The sequence below is a fragment of the Alligator mississippiensis genome, chromosome 1 (assembly GCF_030867095.1).
Source record: "Alligator mississippiensis isolate rAllMis1 chromosome 1, rAllMis1, whole genome shotgun sequence".
Taxonomy (NCBI): domain Eukaryota; kingdom Metazoa; phylum Chordata; order Crocodylia; family Alligatoridae; genus Alligator; species Alligator mississippiensis.
This window is the reverse complement of record NC_081824.1, coordinates 180,112,307-180,133,946: the sequence shown is the minus strand read 5'-3', so window position 1 is coordinate 180,133,946 and position 21,640 is coordinate 180,112,307. Positions and strand designations below refer to the sequence as shown.

At 43.6% G+C, this 21,640-nt stretch overlaps 1 protein-coding gene and 1 long non-coding RNA gene across 4 annotated transcripts in view; one reads left to right on the top strand and one right to left on the bottom strand.

Moving 5' to 3' along the window:
* Nucleotides 1-16,858, top strand: part of EPHX1 (epoxide hydrolase 1) — a 72,873-nt gene extending 56,015 nt beyond the window's left edge. For all 3 annotated transcript variants that reach the window (XM_059717413.1, XM_006278288.4, XM_019483116.2), the window contains exons 4-9: nucleotides 729-956; nucleotides 4,461-4,590; nucleotides 5,310-5,524; nucleotides 8,579-8,687; nucleotides 12,092-12,217; nucleotides 15,461-16,858. In XM_059717413.1, coding sequence (XP_059573396.1) covers nucleotides 729-956; nucleotides 4,461-4,590; nucleotides 5,310-5,524; nucleotides 8,579-8,687; nucleotides 12,092-12,217; nucleotides 15,461-15,686 — 1,034 coding nt within the window. In that variant the 3' untranslated portion in view covers nucleotides 15,687-16,858. The remainder of the gene's footprint in view (nucleotides 1-728; nucleotides 957-4,460; nucleotides 4,591-5,309; nucleotides 5,525-8,578; nucleotides 8,688-12,091; nucleotides 12,218-15,460) is intronic.
* On the bottom strand, nucleotides 9,013-20,965 carry LOC109282141 (uncharacterized). The gene is made up of 3 exons (XR_002089020.2): nucleotides 20,876-20,965; nucleotides 20,553-20,722; nucleotides 9,013-9,555 (listed from the first exon to the last, which is right to left on the bottom strand). It is a non-coding gene; the product is annotated as an uncharacterized LOC109282141 (long non-coding RNA).
* Between the last annotated feature and the right edge of the window lie 675 nt (nucleotides 20,966-21,640).

Sequence of the window (21,640 nt, the reverse complement as noted above, 5' to 3'; positions counted from 1 at the left end):
AAAATCTCTTGAAAGTGGTTGAGCTAGTGCTGAGATAGACCAGCTGCTGTCTAATGGAACCTTTGAAAAGTTTGGAGCAGAATTAGGCTTGCTTGTTCATCTGCTTTGTGGGAAGAAGTTGTAAATTCAGGGCCAAGCAAACAATCATTCTAGATTAAGGTAAATGGCTGTGAATTCAAGCTTAAAATAATGTTTACTTGAAACTATAAATGTGCACTTTTGAAAAAAAAAGAGTTGACTGTAGGAGACTTGCTGGGTTTTTTGCCAGGGTTCTGTAATGGTTGGTGTACAGAGACTTCATTTGCATGCTGACAATATATGTGGTGCTACATGAGATAAAAACAATGCTTTCTGGGCTTTCAAAAGACTTGCAGTCTAAAACAGACGCATAGAATAGGGGAGGCTGGGCACATTGAGCAGGTATACAGCAAGGAATAATTAATCCTCTTTTCCTATGAAGAATTGTTACTAGGTTGGGCAGGAGAGCATGATAAGGTAAAAACATGTAGTTGGTGCCTTCCTTGTTTGACTGTTATGATGGTTAATTAACCTTGTATTGCACTTTAAAGACCCTGAAACGTGCAGAGAATTTGAGTGTTTATATAATTCTGGTTAAAATCCAGAGTCATTAGCAATGCTGTATGAATAGATTCATTCCTCATCTCTTGCCTTTTGGTGATCAGTCTTTGCATAAGTGGGTGTGTAATTAACCAGTTTTATTTTTACAGGCATCAATGTCCATTTTCTTCATGTAAAGCCTCCCCACCTACCTGAAGGCCACTCTGCAAAGCCATTATTAATGGTTCATGGCTGGCCTGGCTCATTCTATGAGTTCTACAAAGTTATCTCTCTCTTGACGGATCCAGCGAGCCACGGCCTGAGTGATGAACATATCTTTGAGGTCATTTGTCCATCCATCCCTGGCTACGGCTTCTCAGAAGCACCACATAAACAAGGTATATTGTCTGAATGTAGTAGAAATTGTACTGACTCAGTGTTTAGCCTCCCTGTGGTGAGGAATTGGTTAAGGCTTTTCCCCTTACTCTGATCCATATGTTCTATGCAGAGCAGACAATAAAATATAATTTTCTTATAATATACTTCATCTTATACCTATAAAGCCAGGGGTATCAATCATATAGGCTGGATCCAAGGCCTGGATCTAGCCCATGGAACCACTGTATGAGACCCACTGGGCTATAGACAGGTTACCGAAAGTTTGGCTTGTGGGCAGGGGGAGTAGCCTGCTGCATAATCCAGGGCCTTTGGGCCTCAGTGTACAGGAGGGTGAGCAAGGGGTGATGCAGAATATTGCAGACCCAGCTCCAGCTCCTCAGCTGCCAGCCCTATTGCCTGTTGTGACCACTGCTGCATACTGTACTCTGGAGCCAGTATCTCGTGCCCCGTGCTCCACACTGGCACTGCGTGCTTTGTACTAGTGCCACTATATGCCCTGTGCTGGAGCTGGAGCCAGCACCACATGTCCCATGCTCTGTGCTGGAGCCAGAGCCCTGTGTTCTGTTCCACTGCAGCATGTCCAGTGCTGGTGCTGGAGCCAGTGCTGCATGCTCTGTGCTCCATGCTGGAGCTGTTGCTCTGTGTTCTGTGTCAGAACCACAGCCCTGGCATGAAACATGTCAGCAGCAGCAGCTCCAGCTCTGGCATAGGGAATGCAACACTTGACAGGAGCTAGAGCCAGAGCTATTGTCATCACCACTGCTGCTGCTGCCGCCAGAGCCACCCCATTCTCTGGGCTGGATCTGGCCCGCAAGAAGCTCCACGGTCCATATCTGGCCTGGGTCAGGAGGTGAGTTTGACACCCCTGCTGTAAAGCACATATATATCATGTGGAAACCAAAGGAAATGTGGCTGGAAACAGATGTTTTCAGTGGAGCAAGATCAGCTACATGGATTGTGTGCCATGATATGTCTATAGATTGTGTGCCATGATATGTTTATAGATGTCCCCAGCTGTCACACCTCAACTTGGTGCAAGTAGGGAAAACTCAGGTCCCTGTCCTTTGCATTTGCAGGCACCCAGCAGGTTCCCACACGCTTCCAAATGTGGAGGGGAGGACTTGCACTGGGGTCCCACATAGGGAAATCTTCTGCAGAGGGATTTCCCCACACACTTGTAAACATAGAGGAACCCTTGTATGAGAATCCCCCTCTATTAGGGCTGTGTGAAGTTTTGCCAGCCATTTGGTTTACACTGCTTCGACTAATTTTGAGGTCAAAACAGCAAAATTGAAATGAAACAAAGGGCGTCGTAACAGCCTCGAAACAAAGCGAGGCTAGTCAAAACGTTTTGAAAGTCAAAATGTTTCAACCATAGCTCTGGGGATGGGAAGTCAGTCCAGCTGGGCTGACTCCCCATCCCCCCACGCTATATTGCACCAGGAAGTCAGCCCAGCTAGCAGGTGGTTGACTCCCCACCCCCGGCATGATCTAGTGTGGGGGATGGGGAGTCAGCCCAGCTGAGCTGAATTTCTCTAGCCTGATTGTGGGGCTGGCCTGAGTTCCTTTTCCCAGCCCGATGGTTGGGCAAAATGTCAAAACAGCATCAAAACTGCCTTGCTGTTTTGACTCGAAATTAAATTTGATACAAAACACTGTTCCATCCAGACCTTGAAACTCAAGTCAGAATGGAACAGTGCTGTTTCACAAAGCTCTACCCTCTATGCTTGCAGATCTGTGCTTGCAGATTCAAGTGCCTCCCTCCATACTTGCACGCACCCTCAGGGAAATCCCTTTGTAAGAGGTTTCCCTACAAGGGTCTGCAAGCCATGTTGGTGCATATTTCTAGCAGAAGCACAGAACATGGGCTGCAAAAGCAGTGGGTGGACCTCCCCATGGGAGTCCCTGTAGAGGGATTTTCCTGCATGCTCCCCAGAGTGCATGTCTGTAAATAGGGATTTCCTGCTTGCAGACATGCATCCCAAAGCCTGAACTTTCCCCAGTTACCCAGACACATCTCCTGGAGGGATGTCTCCGAGTAAGTGGGAAGGAGAGGCAAGTGTTCCTGGGATTTGAGGGGGCCAAATCTGCCCCTCAAGCCCTTGGAGCCCTGCCCCGGGGAGGCTGGAGAGCCTTGGTAGCTTCATGCAGCCCAGACTATTCCTCCATAAGCAAACAGATATGGGTAGGGCCACAATAAAATGGCCCAACTTCATACACCACCTTATGTCATGGCCATAAATTTGAGCATTTGCGGTGCTACAGAAGTTATGGACATCTGTTTGCTTTCATTTTGTGCCGTCGTAAAAATGTTTATGGTGGCACAAAGATGACAGCTGTTTCTACCCTGCATGACTTAATGGACAGTGTCATTTTGGGACTTATACCTATATAGTCTTGGCATAGTTTAAAAAGAAAAAGAATTCTTTGTAAAAGCTAATAAGGAGGGGAATTTCTGACTTCTTAAATAAAATTGAAAACCATGAGTGGTGTGGGTTTTTAAAAAAATGTTTTAGTTTTGAATCCAAAAGCTCCATCCAAATGCTCACGAGAACCAACAAATTAAACTGATTATTCTAGAGTCTTTAGGCCAGTTGTTCTCAACCTTTTCAGACTCAAGGTGCCCCTCAGAAAAGGCTAGCTCTTGCTTTCACTCATTTCTTGACTACAGATAAATGATGGAGCAATTATTCTATTTCAAAGGACTCAGAAAGACCAGTGCAGGTTAGAATGTTTTTGACTCTATGGATTTCTACTTGGAATGCCTGAGTCTATCTTGTGAATCATGTGTAGGTGTTTACACACCTAACAATGCTAATATTGTGTGGCACACCACAGCAACTCTAAAAGTATCTGATGGCACCCCAGGATACATCATCACCCTAGTTGAGCATCACTGTTTTAGTCAAACTGTGTTACAAACAAAAAACATGCAATCATCAAAATGCTAAGATGAAAATTTAAGTCTGTTATAGTGTGAAGCAACAGAGAAATTATTTTAAAATATAACTTTTTAGCATTCCTCCACAAAATATGAAAATTGGATGATACCCTAATGTGCTTTGTGTTTAGTTTTCACGCCCTCAAGATCTGTAGTAGCATACAGATGGGGAAAGCAGAGTTAAATGACCAAGAACCAGGTATGTATTGTAGCATCTGTCAATGTAGAAATCAGAAAGGGGAAATGGCCTGCCCATAACAGTTCTCAGTATTGGAGCAACTTGTGTGCTATGCTCTGCAGCAGTGGGATCTGTCATTTATCAACTAGAGTGCACAATCCATTAAGCAGGCTTGGGAAGGATATAGGAGGAAAGAAATTTGAGAAGCTGCCCCATGATCTGAGAGTAGAGTATACGCGTGTGTGGCTTTTGCTAGCTCAGGATCATTGAGTGGCATGCAGCATCTGCATGTTGTAAAAATGATTGAAAGTTTGGCAGGTGACACACCTGAAGTTTTGGTTGGTGGCTAAGGCAGGAACATATGGTGCCCTTTGCTTTTTGCAGGATTTGATTCTGTGTGTGCTGCCTCTGTCTTCTATAAACTGATGCTCAGAATGGGATTCCATGAATTCTATGCTCAAGGAGGGGACTGGGGCTGGCTGATCTGTACTAACCTGGCTCAGATAGCTCCCAAGTGAGTATCTTGGCATAGTGCTGTATAATCAATATACAAGACTGTTTTTATTCTTTACATAGCAGACTTATGAAGGGCTCTAACCCCTGCCTTTAATTGGGTATTGTGCAATTTTCCCCTAATTTGTGGTGCATCACAGTCCTGATCTGGATCTCTGCTGATGCTCTAGTCCTGGTATTTGCTCAGGTAAAAATGGGCAGTTGTGTGGTTGTTTTGTGATGGCTGCTAGAGAGGGATGAGCTCTGGTAATAACAGAGAGATTTAGAACCCGGTCTTTAGAAAGGAGACCTGTGAGCCTCAGTCCTTTTGAAATATGCAGCTGACCAAAGGTTGTATGCAACTTGCTGCTTGAACCTACAAGGCTGTTCCAGGGGCCACTAGAGCAGGGGCAGGCAATTATTTCAGGCGGAGGGCCACTTACTGAGTTTTGGCAAGCCAGTGGGGACCATGTGACCGGCAGCCAGGGGCAAATAAGTATTGATTTTCTTAATTTGGGGGGGGGGGGGGGGGGCCGTGGGCCGGATAGAATGGCCTGGCAGGCTGCATCTAGCCCCTGAGCCGCATTTTGCCCACCCCTGCGCTAGAGTCATGTGCTACAAGAGATCTGTGTGACTGAAACTAGAGAGGTTGTGCCTAATGGGTTGTAAGTATTTTTATTCATAAAATTAATCACAAATGTCTCTTTTGTTAATTTGTATCTCATTTTTTAATGTGTTTAGCCACGTGAAGGGCCTCCACTTAAACCTGGTTTCGGTTTTGAACATGAGATTTACGCAGTTGCTGTCCATTCTGTTGGGCCGCTACTTCCCAGGACTCTTTGGATTCCAGGAGGAAGATGTCAGGCGGATGTTTCCTTTCTTGAAAAAGGGCCTGTATAAGATGTTGATGGAGTCTGGCTATGCTCACATTCAAGCTACAAAGCCCGACACTGTCGGTAATGAGACTTACCAAAAATCCCACAGTATTGTACAGTCATCCTGTTATTTGGAGGGAAAACTGTGTACTCTGAGCTGATTATTTTTATTGTACCAAAACCAAAATACATCTAAGAAAACATGCAAATAATCAATATTTTCCAGGAGAAAAATCTAGAGACTAGTTTTCAAAAACTCTGTATGGCTTGTTGTGCACATGCTGTTGTCAGGGGTGTGTACGCAGATCTAGTACCTTGACACACATGCAGCCAGCTCTGCATTGAACTGACTCCAGGTAACAATTGTTCCTGATCTTCTCTAAATGCCTTCAACCTCATTTTCAGTTTACATCAGTGGTGCTCAACCTTTTGGCCCTACAAGCCCAGATGAGTGGTGTGGGGTTGACGCACAGGTGCATTCCTGTGCACCGTTCAATCCTCTGTGCCAGATCCAGATGTGTTCTGGCTTGACCTCTGCCCTGGCTTGACCCCACACATCAGATCTGGCTGTGAAGTGACCCAGTATGCCAGCCCTGCTGCAGACCACTGATCTAGTGCACAGGGCCATGTCATCCTGCCTGCAGGGCTCCCCATGGGTCTGGAAATTTGGCTGTTGCTGCTTCTTTGTTGCCAAATTTCTGGACCTGTGGGGTGCCCCATAGGCTGTATGACACAGCTCTGCTGGCTGGATCTGGCCCATGGGTTGGAGGTTGAGCACCACTGGTTTATATAACGGGTATTTATAATGATCCAGAAAGGTATTGCTATTTCTTCTGTAGTTTCTGGAGTTGAGTCCACTTCGGTGACCACAACTCCCTTAGAGTCAATGCATAGTCTCTCAATAGAAAATGCATTAGATATTAAACTGATGTTAACTGCTCTTGGCTGTTTCAGCACATCGGGCTAGACTGGTATGTTATGATAAGTAATACCCTACAGTTTATACAGTCAATCAAATGTAATTATTCACTGATATGAATCAATTACCAACTTTCAGAAGAACTGACTGGAGGCATTGTGGAAAACAGCCAATTCTGTCATTATAACAATGGCTTATTCTTTCTGAGCTAGCTAATTCATTTAGATTGCCAGGCCACATTAGTGCGTCCATTTAGCAGTACCTTTTGTTACTGATTGGGACAACTGACTCTAAAAATCTGAATAAGGAAGTCAGTCCTGTGTAATTTAATTAAGAGACTAAAAGGTGCAAGGGAACTTTCCTTGTGCCAAGAGCATAGATTTTTCCTGTAATGCATGTTTTAAACATAGCTTCAGAAACTGCGTTTGATAGTAATAACAGCTATTATTTTGAGAATGCTACAGTGTGTAGCCAAAATGGGATTCTGACTTAGAGTCATAACACACTGTGGGAAAGCTCTGATTTACCTTCTAGGTAGCATGTTTTCTCCAGACTCTTAGTGGTATCTAATTAGCTGATTGAGGAGGAGGGGAGCTGCAGATGACAGACTGTTCAGCCCACAATTGCCAACTCTGCTCCGTTCCACTGTGCTTTGCTAGTTGATAGTTAATCATTTGTGATTTGTCAGAGTGGAACTTTCTGCCCAGGGGCCAAAGGTAATTTGATGGCGCAGAAACTGAAACTGGAGTGGTGTTGGGATTGTGGGATGGGTCCATGACGGAAAGGGGCATAGCAGAGGTAGGATTGCCTGATGAAGGTGTGGTGGGGGTAGGGCATTATCAGGAGAAGAGATAATAGAGGGACATGGCCAAGTAGAGGGACAGTGGTTGGATAGGATTTTTGCTGGGAGGGCAGGACAGGGTCAGAGTGAAGGGGTGTCTTAGCTTATGAACTCAGGAGCATGCCAGTCGAGGGCAGTGTCTTCTTTGACAGATGGCAGTTGGCAGACTGCTTTTGCAGTCATGTGGCATCCATGCTGGCACCTTACAGAATGAGAGTGTGGATCTGCAGTTATCACTGCAGACTTTGGGGAAAACTTGCACTGCTTGTTGGCTTACCACCAATGGATGGCAGCATTTCAGTATGTGTCTGGCAAATGCATTTAATTCAGTGAGAGGCAACAGTTGTTTTTTTCATTGTGAAAAAGTTTCCAGTGGGGACACTGCCTTGGTTTTGTAAGAGAGATACTTATCTACTCTGCCTACCTCATGGTGGTCTCAGTGAGAATTAATTGGTGCCTACATGGTACTTTGGACAGGGAAAGCATATATGTCAAATATTACTACTTCAACACTTGGAATTTAGGTTTTAAGCCTCAGTCACCTGATGGTTGAAACTTTGCTAGTATGATTCATGTTTTTAACCAGTGGTTGCCTTCATAATTTTATCCAAAGTGTTAAAAGCACCTTGTCTGTGTGGGTGGAACTTTTAAGTATAGGTTTGTTTGCATCAGCAGCATGCTCTTGAAGCCAAAAGCTGGGGAAATTCTGGAAGGTGGAATTATGCACATTGTAAAGCTGGAAAAGTTCAGGATCCCTTTGTCACACAGCACTGGGAAAGAATATTATGACATCCAGCATTTAAAGCCCTGGAAGCAGGTGTTGTTTCACTGGTCAAGCCAAGCGAAGCAGAAAAATAGAATGTAAATGGTAATAAGTAAACTAGCTAATCTTTGGATGGTAAAATATCAGGCAGTAGGAACACACAAGAGGTTATGTTAAAAACAATGCTATCCTTCCAACTAAATGGTATTCCTTAAAAAAAAATTGTCCTGTTGACAGAATGTGCCAAATCCTGCTCATCTCTCACAAACGGGCAAGAGGATTCAGCCCAGTAATGCTGTTCTGAAGAGGAAGTATCTTTCAAATAGTAATGGAGGCAAAAGCTTAATCTTACTAATTTACAAAAATGGTGGTAGAAATCCAATTCTTTTACAGTTTATTTGAAAAGTGCAGTATGGAAGTTAACACTGGATTTATTAGCGTGCAAATGCAATTGGCTTATGATTAGTTGGCCATAGGTTCTGACTTGTTCTGTTTGTGATAGTTTAAAAACACCTTTATCTATTCTGTGTATTATCATAGGCAGCTCTTAAGCAGCTTGAGGTGAAGAGTGGTGTATCCCCACTTTACTTTTAAATTTTCTGTTCCTTCCAGGCTGTGGCTTGAATGATTCACCTGTGGGGCTGGCTGCCTACATCTTGGAGAAGTTTTCGACATGGACCGATCCTGAATACCGGAAACTGGAGGATGGAGGACTAGAAAGGTCGCTACATCTTCATCTTTTACTCACCACTAGCCTTTGCCTAATATTCTGGATGAAGTTACTCAAACAGTGTTGTGTTTAGAAAATAATAATTTATCTGGGTTATTTGGTTTACCTGCCCTTCTGAGCAGATGCACCAATGGTCCCTTAAAGCCTAGGCAGAGAAATACTGGTAGGTGCAGAAGAAGCATACCCTCCCACTGCCTAATCCTGTACTTGTTTAGCGGGTAAACAGAGAACTTGAGTTTCAAGGATTGTTGTTTTGGCACCATGCACAAGCATTAACATCACAGGTAATAAACAGAAGCAAAGACTATCTGGAAAATTGAAGGGAGGAGAAATTATTTTATAAAAAAACACCAAAGATTTTGTCTGTATTAAGGTCTCAGGAAATATAATTTTTGATTCCATGTCATGCAGATCTTTCTTTATCCAGTGATTTACTTTAAATCACATATTGTCAGACAGTGTGTGTAGTACAAATAGGCCAATCTTGGATATGGGTAGAAATCTGTGGGAGATTCTCAAGGCACCCTGAAAGTCATTGAGCTCTGACTGGAGCTGAACCTGGGAACATGCTAGGATAAACTCTGATGAAAATTATTTGATTACATTTTTCCTGTGAATGGCAGATTTCTGTGAATGGGTATGATACGAGAAGCAGGATTTGTGAGGCGAGGCAATATCTTTTATTAAACCAACTTTATAGTTGGGAGTGATGTTAGACAAGGTTTTGGGCACAAAATATCTTTCCTCAGGTCTGGGAAAGCAGCAGCTACAGACAAAGATAAATACTAGTTATAATACTTACTTTTATCTAACACCATGATGTAAATGATAATGATCACTTAGGAAATGGGCACTAAACCTGTGAGGGCAAAGATAAATTATCAGAAGTAGTTACACACCACCTTGCTGTAGTTAAACATATATAATCTATTATGTTAATGAATAAGACCATTCAAAGGGGAAGAGGGCCATTATCACATTTGGAGCAAAGAGAAGGTAACAGAGTAGGCTATAATTAGACACAGAATCATTGTCCCTGTTGAGTCCTTGGCTTTTGGTGTCTAGTAAAGTTGTTATTTTTTGTTCTTAGGTCTGTTTTCTAAAGGTATTGTGAACAAGGACTGTGAGGTTAGGGACAGAGTGGTAGTTCTTTGAAAAGCATACTCCCACTGGTGACTGGTTATTTCTGTCCTATATCACTTTTCCATGGAAGTTCATTCTGGAACATAGTGGCTGTTTAGCAGCTTCACCCACAGTTTCCACCCAGGGCATCTGATGCAATGAACGGTACAATTGGTTTGTGATAGGCACGTTCCAGATCCAGGAATTCTGATGGCTTTCTTGTGTGGGCTGGTTTATGGGAGTGCTGGAGATGTATTGGTAGGTTTTGTGTTTGCTTAAAAAGGGTCTTGTTCTGTTGGTGTTTTGTTGATCAGAGTCTGTTGATGAGTTTGGCAAGGATGAGGGTTTGGGAAAATTTCTTTCAAGGTGGGAGCTTCTTCAAGTGTAGGTTGTAATTGTTTAATGATCTTTCTCTTTAAGTTCTGGTGTAGAGGGTAGACTAGATGATCAATCTGTAAAGTCATTGAGAGGTTTCTTTCAGTATTATACTAGGTTTGTGTTGGGGATTTGGATGGCGCATTCAAAGATGTGTACTGCATCATTTACATTCTTGGATAAAAGTTTTTAGATTGCCAGAGCATTCTCCTCAGAGCAGGTGCAGTGGTACCTGAGGGCCTGGCTGCAGACTACAGCTTCCCTGGTGTGTTTGGAATAGTCATGAGTCCTGTTGAGATAGGGGTGGTAGTCTATGGCATTTTCTATACGGCTGTTTGTAGGGTGCTATTCTGGATGTGGATCATGGCCTCTAGAAAGTTGATATTTGTGTAAAAACGTTCTGGAGAGAATCTGATGGAAGGATAGCAATTGTGGAAGGTTGTGGTGGAGATCAATAAACAGATCCTGGTGTTCAGTCAGGATGGTTATGATGTCATTTCTGTATTCTAGGTATACAAAAGGTGTGCTGATACAGTTTGTTAAAAACTGTTCAGGGTGAGTCATGAAGAAGGTGGCACACTGGGTGTGGGGGGACATCTTTCTGCCCTATGCTTTGGAGAAAGTAACCATTTTTCAAGGTAAAGCTGTTGTGCATGGGGATAAAACAGACATTTCCCAATACCTTGTAGTTGGAAATCCAGGTGTTGTTAATTATTTGGGGAAGGCTGTTGTGCCTCCATAATATATCAGATGCCAGGGTATAGGCTGGGGATAACTGGGCTGGGCAAGGATACTGTTCTCAGGGGTGGTTTATGTTGTAAATTTTGAGTGAGGAAATATGTTGGGTCTGGTATAAAACTTGTTCTTTGAGTGTTGAGTGGTCTCTTGTCAAACATCTTTCTCAACTACAATGTTGCCTCACTTCACAAACCTTGCTCCTTGCCCTGTTCCCTGGACCATCTCCTTCAAACAACAGCAGTGCGACACACTGGGGCCAAAATAAACTCTCTGGTCATGTCCACAAGAGTGTGGATGTTTAGTTACCTGGGGACAACTAGCAGAGGGACACTGTGCTGCTGCTAGTTGTTCCTGGGGAACACCTGTGCCATGTGCCCTCTAGCACATGGCAGGTTACTTCAGGTGGGGTAGGGAGGGCTGGTTCCAGCATTGGGCTGGCCGCAGCAGCGGTGATCCTGCTGCTCAGAGCCTGGCCGGCAGCGGGAGCATGGCTCTGGCTGGCCAGGCTCCAGTTTTGAGCAGCACGCGCTGCCCCTGTGTGCTGCTCTTTTTTTGGTGCAGGTTTTTTTTGTGCCCATGCAGGGCGGAGAACAGCTGAATGTGTGGTATGTGGCGCTGTAGATGTGTCTGTGGCACCACATACTGCATGGCCGCACTTGTCTGGATGCGGCCTTTGTGGTAGAGGTTAGTCAGGTGTCTGTATTTCTGTCAAAAGCTTATGATGATGTTGGAGTTGATGAAGAATAAATGGCACAAGCTGCTTTACATGATTAGTTGCTTCTATCTGCCTATGCAGGAGATGGGTTTAGATGCAGAAGGTGCTGTGAGTCCGTGGTCTCTTTTCAGGGTGTTGGATTCTATGTTTCATGTGAGGATGTTAAAATATCTCTTTAATGTTGAAACATATAAACCCTAAACAATCAGGAAGGGGAGTGCTAAAATGTTAGTAGAAGCTGGAAATGCTTGGATAAGCTGTGAGGGAGAGCTGGGAGTGGAGTAGTTTTTGAACGAACGTGGGAACATTATTGTTCATCAGCTTCTCTTGCTCTAATTTTGACAACAAGCCAAAGTGAAAAGCTTCCTAATAAGATTTGAAATGATTATCATACATGGAACGGTGTTCAACTCTCATAAGGCTATTTTTGGGTCAACCTTTTCAGGAAGTACACTCTGGATGACCTTCTCACTAACGTCATGATCTATTGGGTGTCGGGCTGCATGGTTTCTGCGATGCGTTTCTACAAGGAGAATATGGGGAAGGGGATTGGCACACAGAAACATGATAAGTAAGAGGTTTTCTTTTCTATGCTTTTTGAATTTGCAGGTGGACAGGTTAGTATGGTAGGTGGCTAAGGTGTTGGGGGTGGGGTGGGGGAGGAAGCTGCCTCACCATATGTACCCTGGTCACACACTGGCCAAATCTGCTCAGTTATTTCTGCTGTATTTCCCAAGTGTACTGTTATGCATTCTGTAAAAATACTGCAGTCCATTACATGTAGCTCAATGGGGGGTTTCTAGGACCCCGAGCATCCCAGAGTTCTCTATTCTTCCTCCCCTCTTCCCCATCAAGGGGGAGGGATAAAGCTAGCAGCTGGCTCCCTGGTGGCAAGTAACGCTTCATCTCTGCTCCCTGTGGCAGCTGTTACAGTGCCACTCTGCCAAACAACTGATTGGTGGCTGATCAGCTGTTTAGCAAAGCAGCTCTGTAATAGCTCTGTTGGGTGCAGCAGCTCTGCCAATACTCCACTCCCCCTCTCTGCCTTGGGGGGCGGGGAGATGAAAGAGCAGGCCCCTGCCTGGAGAGCACACCTTTAAGGCAATTTCACTTGCTCCAGCCAGGGGGCTGTGCAGGCACTTGAACATATGGACACACCTGTCATGCTGAGTTTTTTTTGTAGTACTACCAAGTTCCCCAGACCTTGTAGCACTACAAATTTAACATGTGTCCAAGGCCTGCTATATTTGCCAGCCTGAAGTGAAGTGACACAGCCTACAGCCTTGACCAGCCAGTTTTGTTATCCTTCTTTTCTTAACATGGAGTAAAATTTTCAGAAGGGCTTAAGCTCCTTCTTCAGTGCCTCAGTGAGATGAGAGGAACTCTACAATCCTGTCACTGCTTTGCTACAGCAGCAGTCAGGTTAGTGTTACATTAGCAAGCTTAGGTGTACTGTTAGTTCAGAGGGATCTGAACGTTTAAGTGACCATTGTGCCTTTAACACTCTCTAAATCATTCTTAGATGGGACTTGGGTGCCTGTGATATTTAGAGCCTTTTTACCCTGGGCTTATAACAAATATAAAAAAATTATAGGAACTAGAGTCTGTGTGCTAGTCAGGTCCCCTTGCCCCCACTCCAGTTGCTAATGCAGAATTGTTCTATAAAGCATATTCTTGAGTATTTTGTGCCGTCTAGGCTTAAGTGGCAGAGAGAAAGATTTCATCAGTGGGGGACTATTCCACCCACCAGCTGAGTAGACTTCACTATTGTGGCATGTTTCCTGCTATTCAGCCCAAATTGCTTTTCTACTTCCTCCTGTCATTTTTAACAAGGCCACATTAGAGCAGTCTAAACAATTCCTGTCCCCACTACTGTTTACCCCTCAGCTATGTAGAGTCTAAGCACACCTCCCACCCTCTAGTTTTCTTGGCAAGTTCCACAGACTTAGTTCTGATCTTTCCTTTCCAGCTTTTCCTTTATTATCGTGGCAGTGTTTTGAACTCTGATCAAACCTAGCCTACAAATCCTTGAGGGATTTTGTCAATGGGTACAATGTATCCGTATCTCTTTTCCCAAACCACTGCCTGCTTCCTTGTACTTGTCTGCCATGCCTTGATGGGAACAAAATAAAGGGAAGCTGACTAGCAAAACAAAATGGGAACAGCATTTTCTCAGCAAAGGAGATATGTTCTCTTCACAGGGCTATGCCTCCCTTATACCCTGCCCTTACTACACTTGTTGGATGGACCTATGATTTTCCAGTGATGTCTGAGCCACATGACTCTTGGCTTCACTAGTCATGCAACCCTACCCCAGGCCTTTCCAGCCATGAGCTTATCAGGGTACAATCACTCTTTACTCACTTATTTTCTATGTACAGTAAAAGCCACGTTATCTGGCACTTCATTAACCAGCATGCTGGTCAACCCAGCAAAAGTGAAACTGAAAGTGGGACTTCTGGTTTCGCCAAGTCCCACTTTGGGCCACAGCCCGGGGCAAAGCAGCCTGCGTGGGGCCCCCCTCCCTGTCCCCTGGCACACTGATGCCAGGGGAGGGGCAGCACGGTGCCTGTTCCCCAGCACAGACACTCACCAGACACAGCGGGAGGGCAAAGACACCTCTCAGGTAACCAGCGTAATTGATCATCTGGCACCGTATTCCCCATGGGTGCAGGATAACAAAGCTTTTGCTGTAGTCCCTTTTTCTTGGAACTTGTCAATTTTCTTGTCTACATCTCCCCCAGCCATATCTCATCCACGGCTTCCTGGGCGGTACCCTGCTAGCTGGCATCATCATCACTGGTTTATCTATTCCAGGGACAGGTTTCCCAGAGAAACCTTCATAGCCATTACCCATGTACAGTCTTACCCTGTGTCCTATGTCTGACACCGGTGGGTTGTGTGTTCAGCTCTCTTCTGCCAGCTATCCTTCACCAGCTTGCTTCCATCCTGGAGTTCGCTCTGGGCTCAGACCCAGGTTCAAGTTGCTGCAGGTCAGTTTCTCTGTGCCACTGTACAGACAGGCACTGCTCCCTTCTTGAAGACATTGCATTCATTCCCCTCTCCAGGGGTCTGCAGGCCTCAGCCCCTTTACTTTTAAATCTGCCGGGTCTCCTAGGGTCCAGTCACTTCCTGCTTCCCCATCACGTGGTTGCTGGCAGCTGGGGATTGCTGGAAGCCGAGGTTTGCCAGCACTTCCAGGCTCCCTTCTGGCCATGCTGTTAATGGCAACAGTGACCTTGCGTGACCCCCAAGCTGGATTGGGCAGGGATCCAGCTGGCCTAATAAAGGAACTGACTCCTTGCTGTGTCCAGATGAGTCTGCCGGTGACAGTGGGGTTTTCAGCGCAGCTCTGGGGTAAGAGGAGTGGTGAGCCCAGGTGTGCCTGAGAGCCCGCTTGTAACGGGGGCCAGGAGTTGGCTCCCTGTTACAGATATAATCAGATATCCACCCAGATGTTACTTTAGTTCCCCCATCCAACCCTGAGTTTTGTTTTCTCTTTCATGGTTGAAGCTCTCTCCTAATCCATCAGAGGATAAATTGCCTTATAAACACCAAGGATGTTGGGTCCTACATTTATGTAGAGAAAGAACCAGGATTCTTATGTATGTTATTTTCAGGAATTGGAATGATTTTTATCTGATGGTGGGAGCTGGATTCTGCTGATCACTTTGGCCTCAGCAGCCCCCTTTTTAGATGGGAAAATAGTTTCCTATTTCCCAGAGGACTGAATTTTACTGAATCAAAGCTCTGCAGAAACAGGTCATTACTGAAAGGTGCTGTAGAAGAACATGTGTATTCTTTCCTCTTGCAGGCTCCCAGTACGAGTACCAACAGGTGTTGCTTCTTTCCCCAATGAAATCATGCATACTCCTCGGTCTTGGGCACAGAAGAAGTATACCAATATCATCACTTTCAACTTAATGCCCCAAGGTGGTCACTTTGCAGCCTTTGAGGAGCCAGAACTTGTGGCTGCAGATATTCAACAATTCGTAGGGAAAGTGGAAAGGGAAGAATGCTGGAGAAAAATGAGGAAATAACTGCTTTTTAGGGTGCCTTGACTTTCAGCACTTTGAAGCAGGGGTTCCCAAACTGTGTACATGTACCCCTGCAGGTACACCAGACATCTCTGGGAGGTGAACGGGAAAACTTGTGTAATGGCAAATTTAATTTTCATTATAATAAATAACTGGAATGTAAGGGGTTAAAATATAGAACGTATGCTGGTAGAGGTAGGTGGGCAGCTGGTAAGTCTGGAAGACAGTACGCAATAAGAAAAAGTTTGGGAACCTCTGCTTTAAAGTAAAGCAATAAGGCCTCTGCTATAGTTTGGGTAATTTACAGCCCACCCTGAACCAACGGTGAAAGACAAGATAAAGCAATGAGGGTAGGAAATTTAGACTGGATCCTGCTCTGCCCTTAAAATCTTATGCAGTTGGACCTTGCAACTTCCCTTTGATTTGGGCCTGGCATTGAGAAGACATCTCTAAAGACAAATTGATATAAAATTAGATTAACTCTTTCTTGCACTTCAATTAGCAGCTCATGACCAGCAGCTACTGTAACTTCAGCTAGTGTTACTAGCCTGAGCTTCAGCACCGCTTGAGCTCTCATAAGCCAGTTGGCTTCAGTTTTAAAGATCATTCAACTCATGTTAGAGTTGTAGTTAGAGTAGAAATCAAGTTATAGCCCAAGTGCAGTTAAGATAAGTCCTTATAGATAGGTATTAAAGCAGATTGAGGTGTCCAGCTCTTTGCAGGACGCGGTTGATTTCCTTGCCAAAAGGTCAGACACAATATTTTAACGTGCAACTAACTGAACTGCTTGCAGCAATTAATCTTTCAATAAAGAAACACACATTAAACTTCTTCCTGGTGAATTTAAGCCTTTCTCCGAGCAGAAGAAAATTCATGCTCTGCAGGGATTTTGTTTAACCCAGCCACCAATCACTGACAAAGCTTTCATCAATACTGTATCATACCTGCTGCTATTTGCACAATACAAAAGGTCAAAGCAAAGGCAGCCTGTGGTGGAGAACTGAAGGTGTAAAGCTGTATGTTTTGCCAGTAGGCTCCACTAGTTGCAATTGAACTTCAAATGCTTATGTACTATATCCAGCTAACTAACGTGTTTTATTCCACAGCTATGTCTAATATAATTCTGTATCCTCTCAGCACTGGAAGAAATAAATAAATATCTCTTAAGCAATTAATACTTGCATGGATTAGCATTATTACTTTACAACAGTAAATGAAATGGAGGAGTTGAAATAACAAGACATTATCCTTCCGGCACGCAACATTCCTCCATCCCTGTTCTTCCAGCTGGACAGGCCTCCAGCTGGAAGAATGCAAACATCTTTGTTCAGCAGAAGAGAAAAGTCAACACTGCTCTTAAAGAAAAGTTTACATTTTAGGGCTTTGCTCAAAGCCACCTGACCTGGTATGACCGGCAAGAGAAAATTATTACTAAAGACTGAGCATTTCAGTCAGGACTATAGAAATTCTTGGGAAGCTGGCCAAAGTAAGAGGCAGCTTTTCCATGCCTGTTTGATTCCCTTTAACATGTTACTTGCATGCTAGAGCTCAGCCCCAAGGACAGCAGCTCAATTCTTGCAGTTGTTCTAAGTGGCATCTTTGTCTGGTGGGCTGCCTTTGAGCACTGGGAAGATTTCAGAATATGGAAAGGGAGGAAACCTTTTTAAAAGATCAGGCTGAGATCAGTGAGCACTGATATCTGTGCTTTGCCTCTTTTCATGAGTACAGTGTCCCCAGTTGTGTTCTCTGTCACAGAACACTTCCTGTGTTAGCTGAAATTCTAGTCTCTGAGCCTAAACAGACACAGGACATAAATAAGAATCATCCTCTTATTCCTAGAAAGTTTTTCTTCTTGCAGGGAAGGGCGATGTTTAAACTTATTCCAAGCACACTGCAGGAAAAAAGGCACTTCTCTCTGGAGAGTTGGTTCACTTGATACTAGCAGCTGTTGGCAGTTGAGTCCTTGGACTCTGGCTGCTTGTTTTTGTCTTCCTTCTTTCTCCTACCCCCACATGTAGTCTTACATTTCAGGGCATAAGGTCAGCCTGTCAACTTTATAATGCACATGCAGACATCTGCTACAGAATTAGAGAGCGCTGCTGTAAGCTAATGTAAATGAATATTTCTCCAGGGACTGCTCCATCACAGTTCAGACAAAGCAAGCAGGAGGTAAAGTTTGATATGCACTGTCTGCTAGGTCAGTTATCAGAGGTGAGTAGGTGAAAAGCTCCAAAGCTTGCTTTCCTTTTTTTGCTACAGTTTCATGTGCACAGGCCTAGCCCACAGGAAGGGAGGTAAAAGGAAGCAATTGAGCAGCCTGTTCTATGTTCTTGTGCTACAGCAGCCTTTCCAGGCCCCGTCACTATGAGAAAGCCTGGACAAAGAACTAACCAGAAAAAAATTCAATTTTTACATATGACTGATGATGATTCAGCATTCTTTGCACCGAGTAATTTGAGAATATGATAATAAAGCCAGACATGGACAAAGCGTGTGCTGCTGCAGCCTATACAACCAATCAGGGTATCATCTGTTCAGAGCAAGATCTAGGTCCACATTATCCATTTCACACGCCAGCACGTTCTGTTGTTGGACTCAGCGTAAACCCAGCAAGACAATGGAATTGACCGAACAGTCTCCTGCCAGAGTTCTGGGCACAACATTTAGGGTGTTAAATGCTTATTTAAATGAAGTATTTCTGTTAAAAGACACTTCTCTGGTTTTGATCTGTTCTCCTGTCATCTCTCTCACATCTAGATTATATATACCAACTGCCACAAGAGGCAATGACTATGCATTTAATTATCAAATGCAGAAACTCACATGGTAAAGCCTGCTTTTTTTTTTTTTAATTTACACCTACATGTTTTAAGTCTGTTAACAAATGAGATTTAATTAAGACTAGCTTATATCCCCTGCACACAAAGAAAAGAATCTACAAGTATACTGCTAATCTCTGTTACTTTGTAATAACAAGATTTATCAAACTGGAAGCAATACTAATGGTGGACTTACAAATATTTGGTTAAAATTAATATCTGCAAGGCAGTGATGAAGATGATTGTTTTATTCTCCTCCTGGACAAAAATCTAACTTAACAGATGGGTTTGATAACTTGATGTCACAACTGCTTTGGGTAATCAGAAAGATATACCCATTCTCTGCTATACCCCAGTGCTGAATAGAGGGAGTATGGGGTAACTATCATAATTGTGTTACATTCCTAAAGACTTAAAAAAAGAGGGTTTGGGTTTTTTTAGAACAACTTTAAAGTTCTTTATTAGCTAACCTTTGTACCCAGTGGATCCACTTACAAGAAACAATGGTAACATGGACCTGATTTAGTAGTAGCTCCTCTTAGAAAGAATGGGATTGGTCTCTGACCCAGCTGAGCATCTTGGCATTCTGTCACTGAAACAGGTCTTGTTCTTTGAAATTGTTCAGCTAGTCCAAGAGCTCTGCTTATTACCTGCTTGAATAGTTTCTTTACAGGCCAAATATTCGACTATAGTTTGGACATTCAGAAAGAGCAGGATCTTCACCAACCTGCTCACTTGACCCGGGAGTGTAGATTTTTAGTTACAGACCAATTTCACTAACAGGATCCCCCCACCATATGTTTCTGTTAAAAAGCCAGAGGCAGAAAAATAGCTGTTATTTTCAGCAGATTATTTTCTCTGTGAAACCAGTTGGTGGATTCTGGAGCAAAAGTAGACCCTGGGCTTTGACAAAGGAACTCTTGTTTTGTTAAATAGCTGTTTGTCCTGTAACACAAATGATCCAAGTATAGCTAAATCCACACACCATAAGGAGACCAATTTGCTGGAAGCATTTGTCAAAACATTCTTCTCTTAAGGCTACTTCAGAGATACTTGCATACCACACCAAAGAATGGACCTAGCTGACCTAAACCATATTTTCAGTCAGCTAACTATAGTTCTTAAAGATTCATTATCTTCTAAAGCACTGAAGTCCTAATGAAAATAAATGGGATATAATCTAAGTGACATGAGTGTTTGGAAACTTTTAATCTGTTTAATAACCCCCACAAAAGTATTTATTCACTGTTACTGCAACCTCAGAAAGACCATTAAACTCTCACTACATACAAGTTTGACCATTTTTTTTTGTAAGACTAAAGCTGTTTGAGAAGTCAGGACTTAGAATGTAAACCTCTTCAAATGCCAATTTGTAAATAATAAGACAACTTCTCTACTTGAAAAAAACAGAAAAGTTTAGGTGCTATTCAGGCACTACCTAGATTATGCACTGAAAAAACTGGAGTAGAGACCAGGGCTTTCACACAACGCAAACTCCTGTTAAAGTGCAAAATCAAATACGACTGTAACAATACAGTCCTGGCAAAGCAGATTCTTGTCCCCAGTGGATATAACTCACCACTCTGATTCAGCCAGTATTGTTTTGGAGGAAAGCAGGATGTAGGTTCTTATCTGTTCACAACAGATTTACATGCTCTTTTACAGCAGGCGCAATATATAAAACATATGATGATAAATACAGAAGATAGGAGTTGGGAAATAAAAAACCCTACCAGGTCAAGGACAAAAAACACTCCTAGAAATAAATCCATGCCACTTTCAGGCCAGTTTAAACACAGAAGATACTACTTATTTCACCTGCTTTAAAGATGATTTTAAATAATATTACCAAAACTATCACCCCCACCTACTTGCCCTTCCCACACATACACTTTAGGGTTAACTTTCCAATCCTAATGAAATGTGTAATCCTGAAGATGTAGTAAGGTGGTTAAAATGGTGCTTATGTTGGGGGTTGAGATTAGGCACCTTTCAAATCTGGCAGCTTTCTGCGTTCATGAGCACAAATAGCTAGAAGTGCTGAACTAACCTTTATTGTCCTGAGGCAACAGTGCATAGCACAGGGGTTCCCAATAACTTCTTCCTCTTAAGCTTCAATCAGGAGGGTGACATCTTTTGTAGCAGCAAAGGGCACTGCCTGGCTCATGATGATGTGGCAGCTGTGCCTTTGGTCCATCGTCATCATGCAAATACCACCATCTTAAGAGAGCAAATGAAAACTACTAGATTTCAAATAACACTGCCTTTCCCCAGTAAGCTGGCTATTCCAGGCCTAACCTCATGGGGAAAGGGGTTCAGTCTCCTAAAATTACTCTGTATTATTCCTGACTTGCTAAATGTTAAAATCCCTACCTTATTAAAAGGAAAGAAGAATCCATTCCTGCAGCCACTGATGAGCACAGGAGGGCCTCAGCTCCATTTTAAAGAGGAGACAGACAGAGGCTATGACTCTCTCCAGATGACATGGCATTTCAGTGGAAGATGTGGAGACAGTACATAGCCAGAGTTGGATAAACTGCTGGCGTGGGAGCCCACCCTGAGACTGAAGCAACTTCAAAGTCTTAAACTGGGTGCCAATAAGGCAAGAGGCACCCCAGCTCACTAGTCGCTTTGAAAAGCCTTAGCCCATGGCTCCTGCTTCCTGCTCCTGGATATTAAATCACTGTCCTTCACTGCCTCCTTTAGTTAATTTCTCTCTACAGTTCAGGGTGTTTTTTAAACACTTACTACAGCTGTTAATATGAAACAGATACAGATTAGTCTGCATTTGCATACTCTGTTGTCACTTCTCAGTTTAATATTACACCCCATTAGAAGGCCATTGGTTCTCCAATGAAACCATCTCCTCCTTCTGTGTCCTCAGTCACAGGGCTATACTGTATCCATCCTACTAGAAGAACAATAGGAGTTCATTTTCAGAGTCTCTGGGACACCAAGTAAAGTAGGACGAGTGAACAAGCATGCCAGGATTGGAGCTCAGATAAGTGACAGAAATGGGGATTAAACATTTAGTCAGTATTTCTCAAACAAAAACCAAGGGGCCCAGCTCCGGTAAGATTCTCCCTTCTCCAACTGCGGTGCTGGCTCAGTCCAGCCCAGTGAAACGCATTAGAGGTC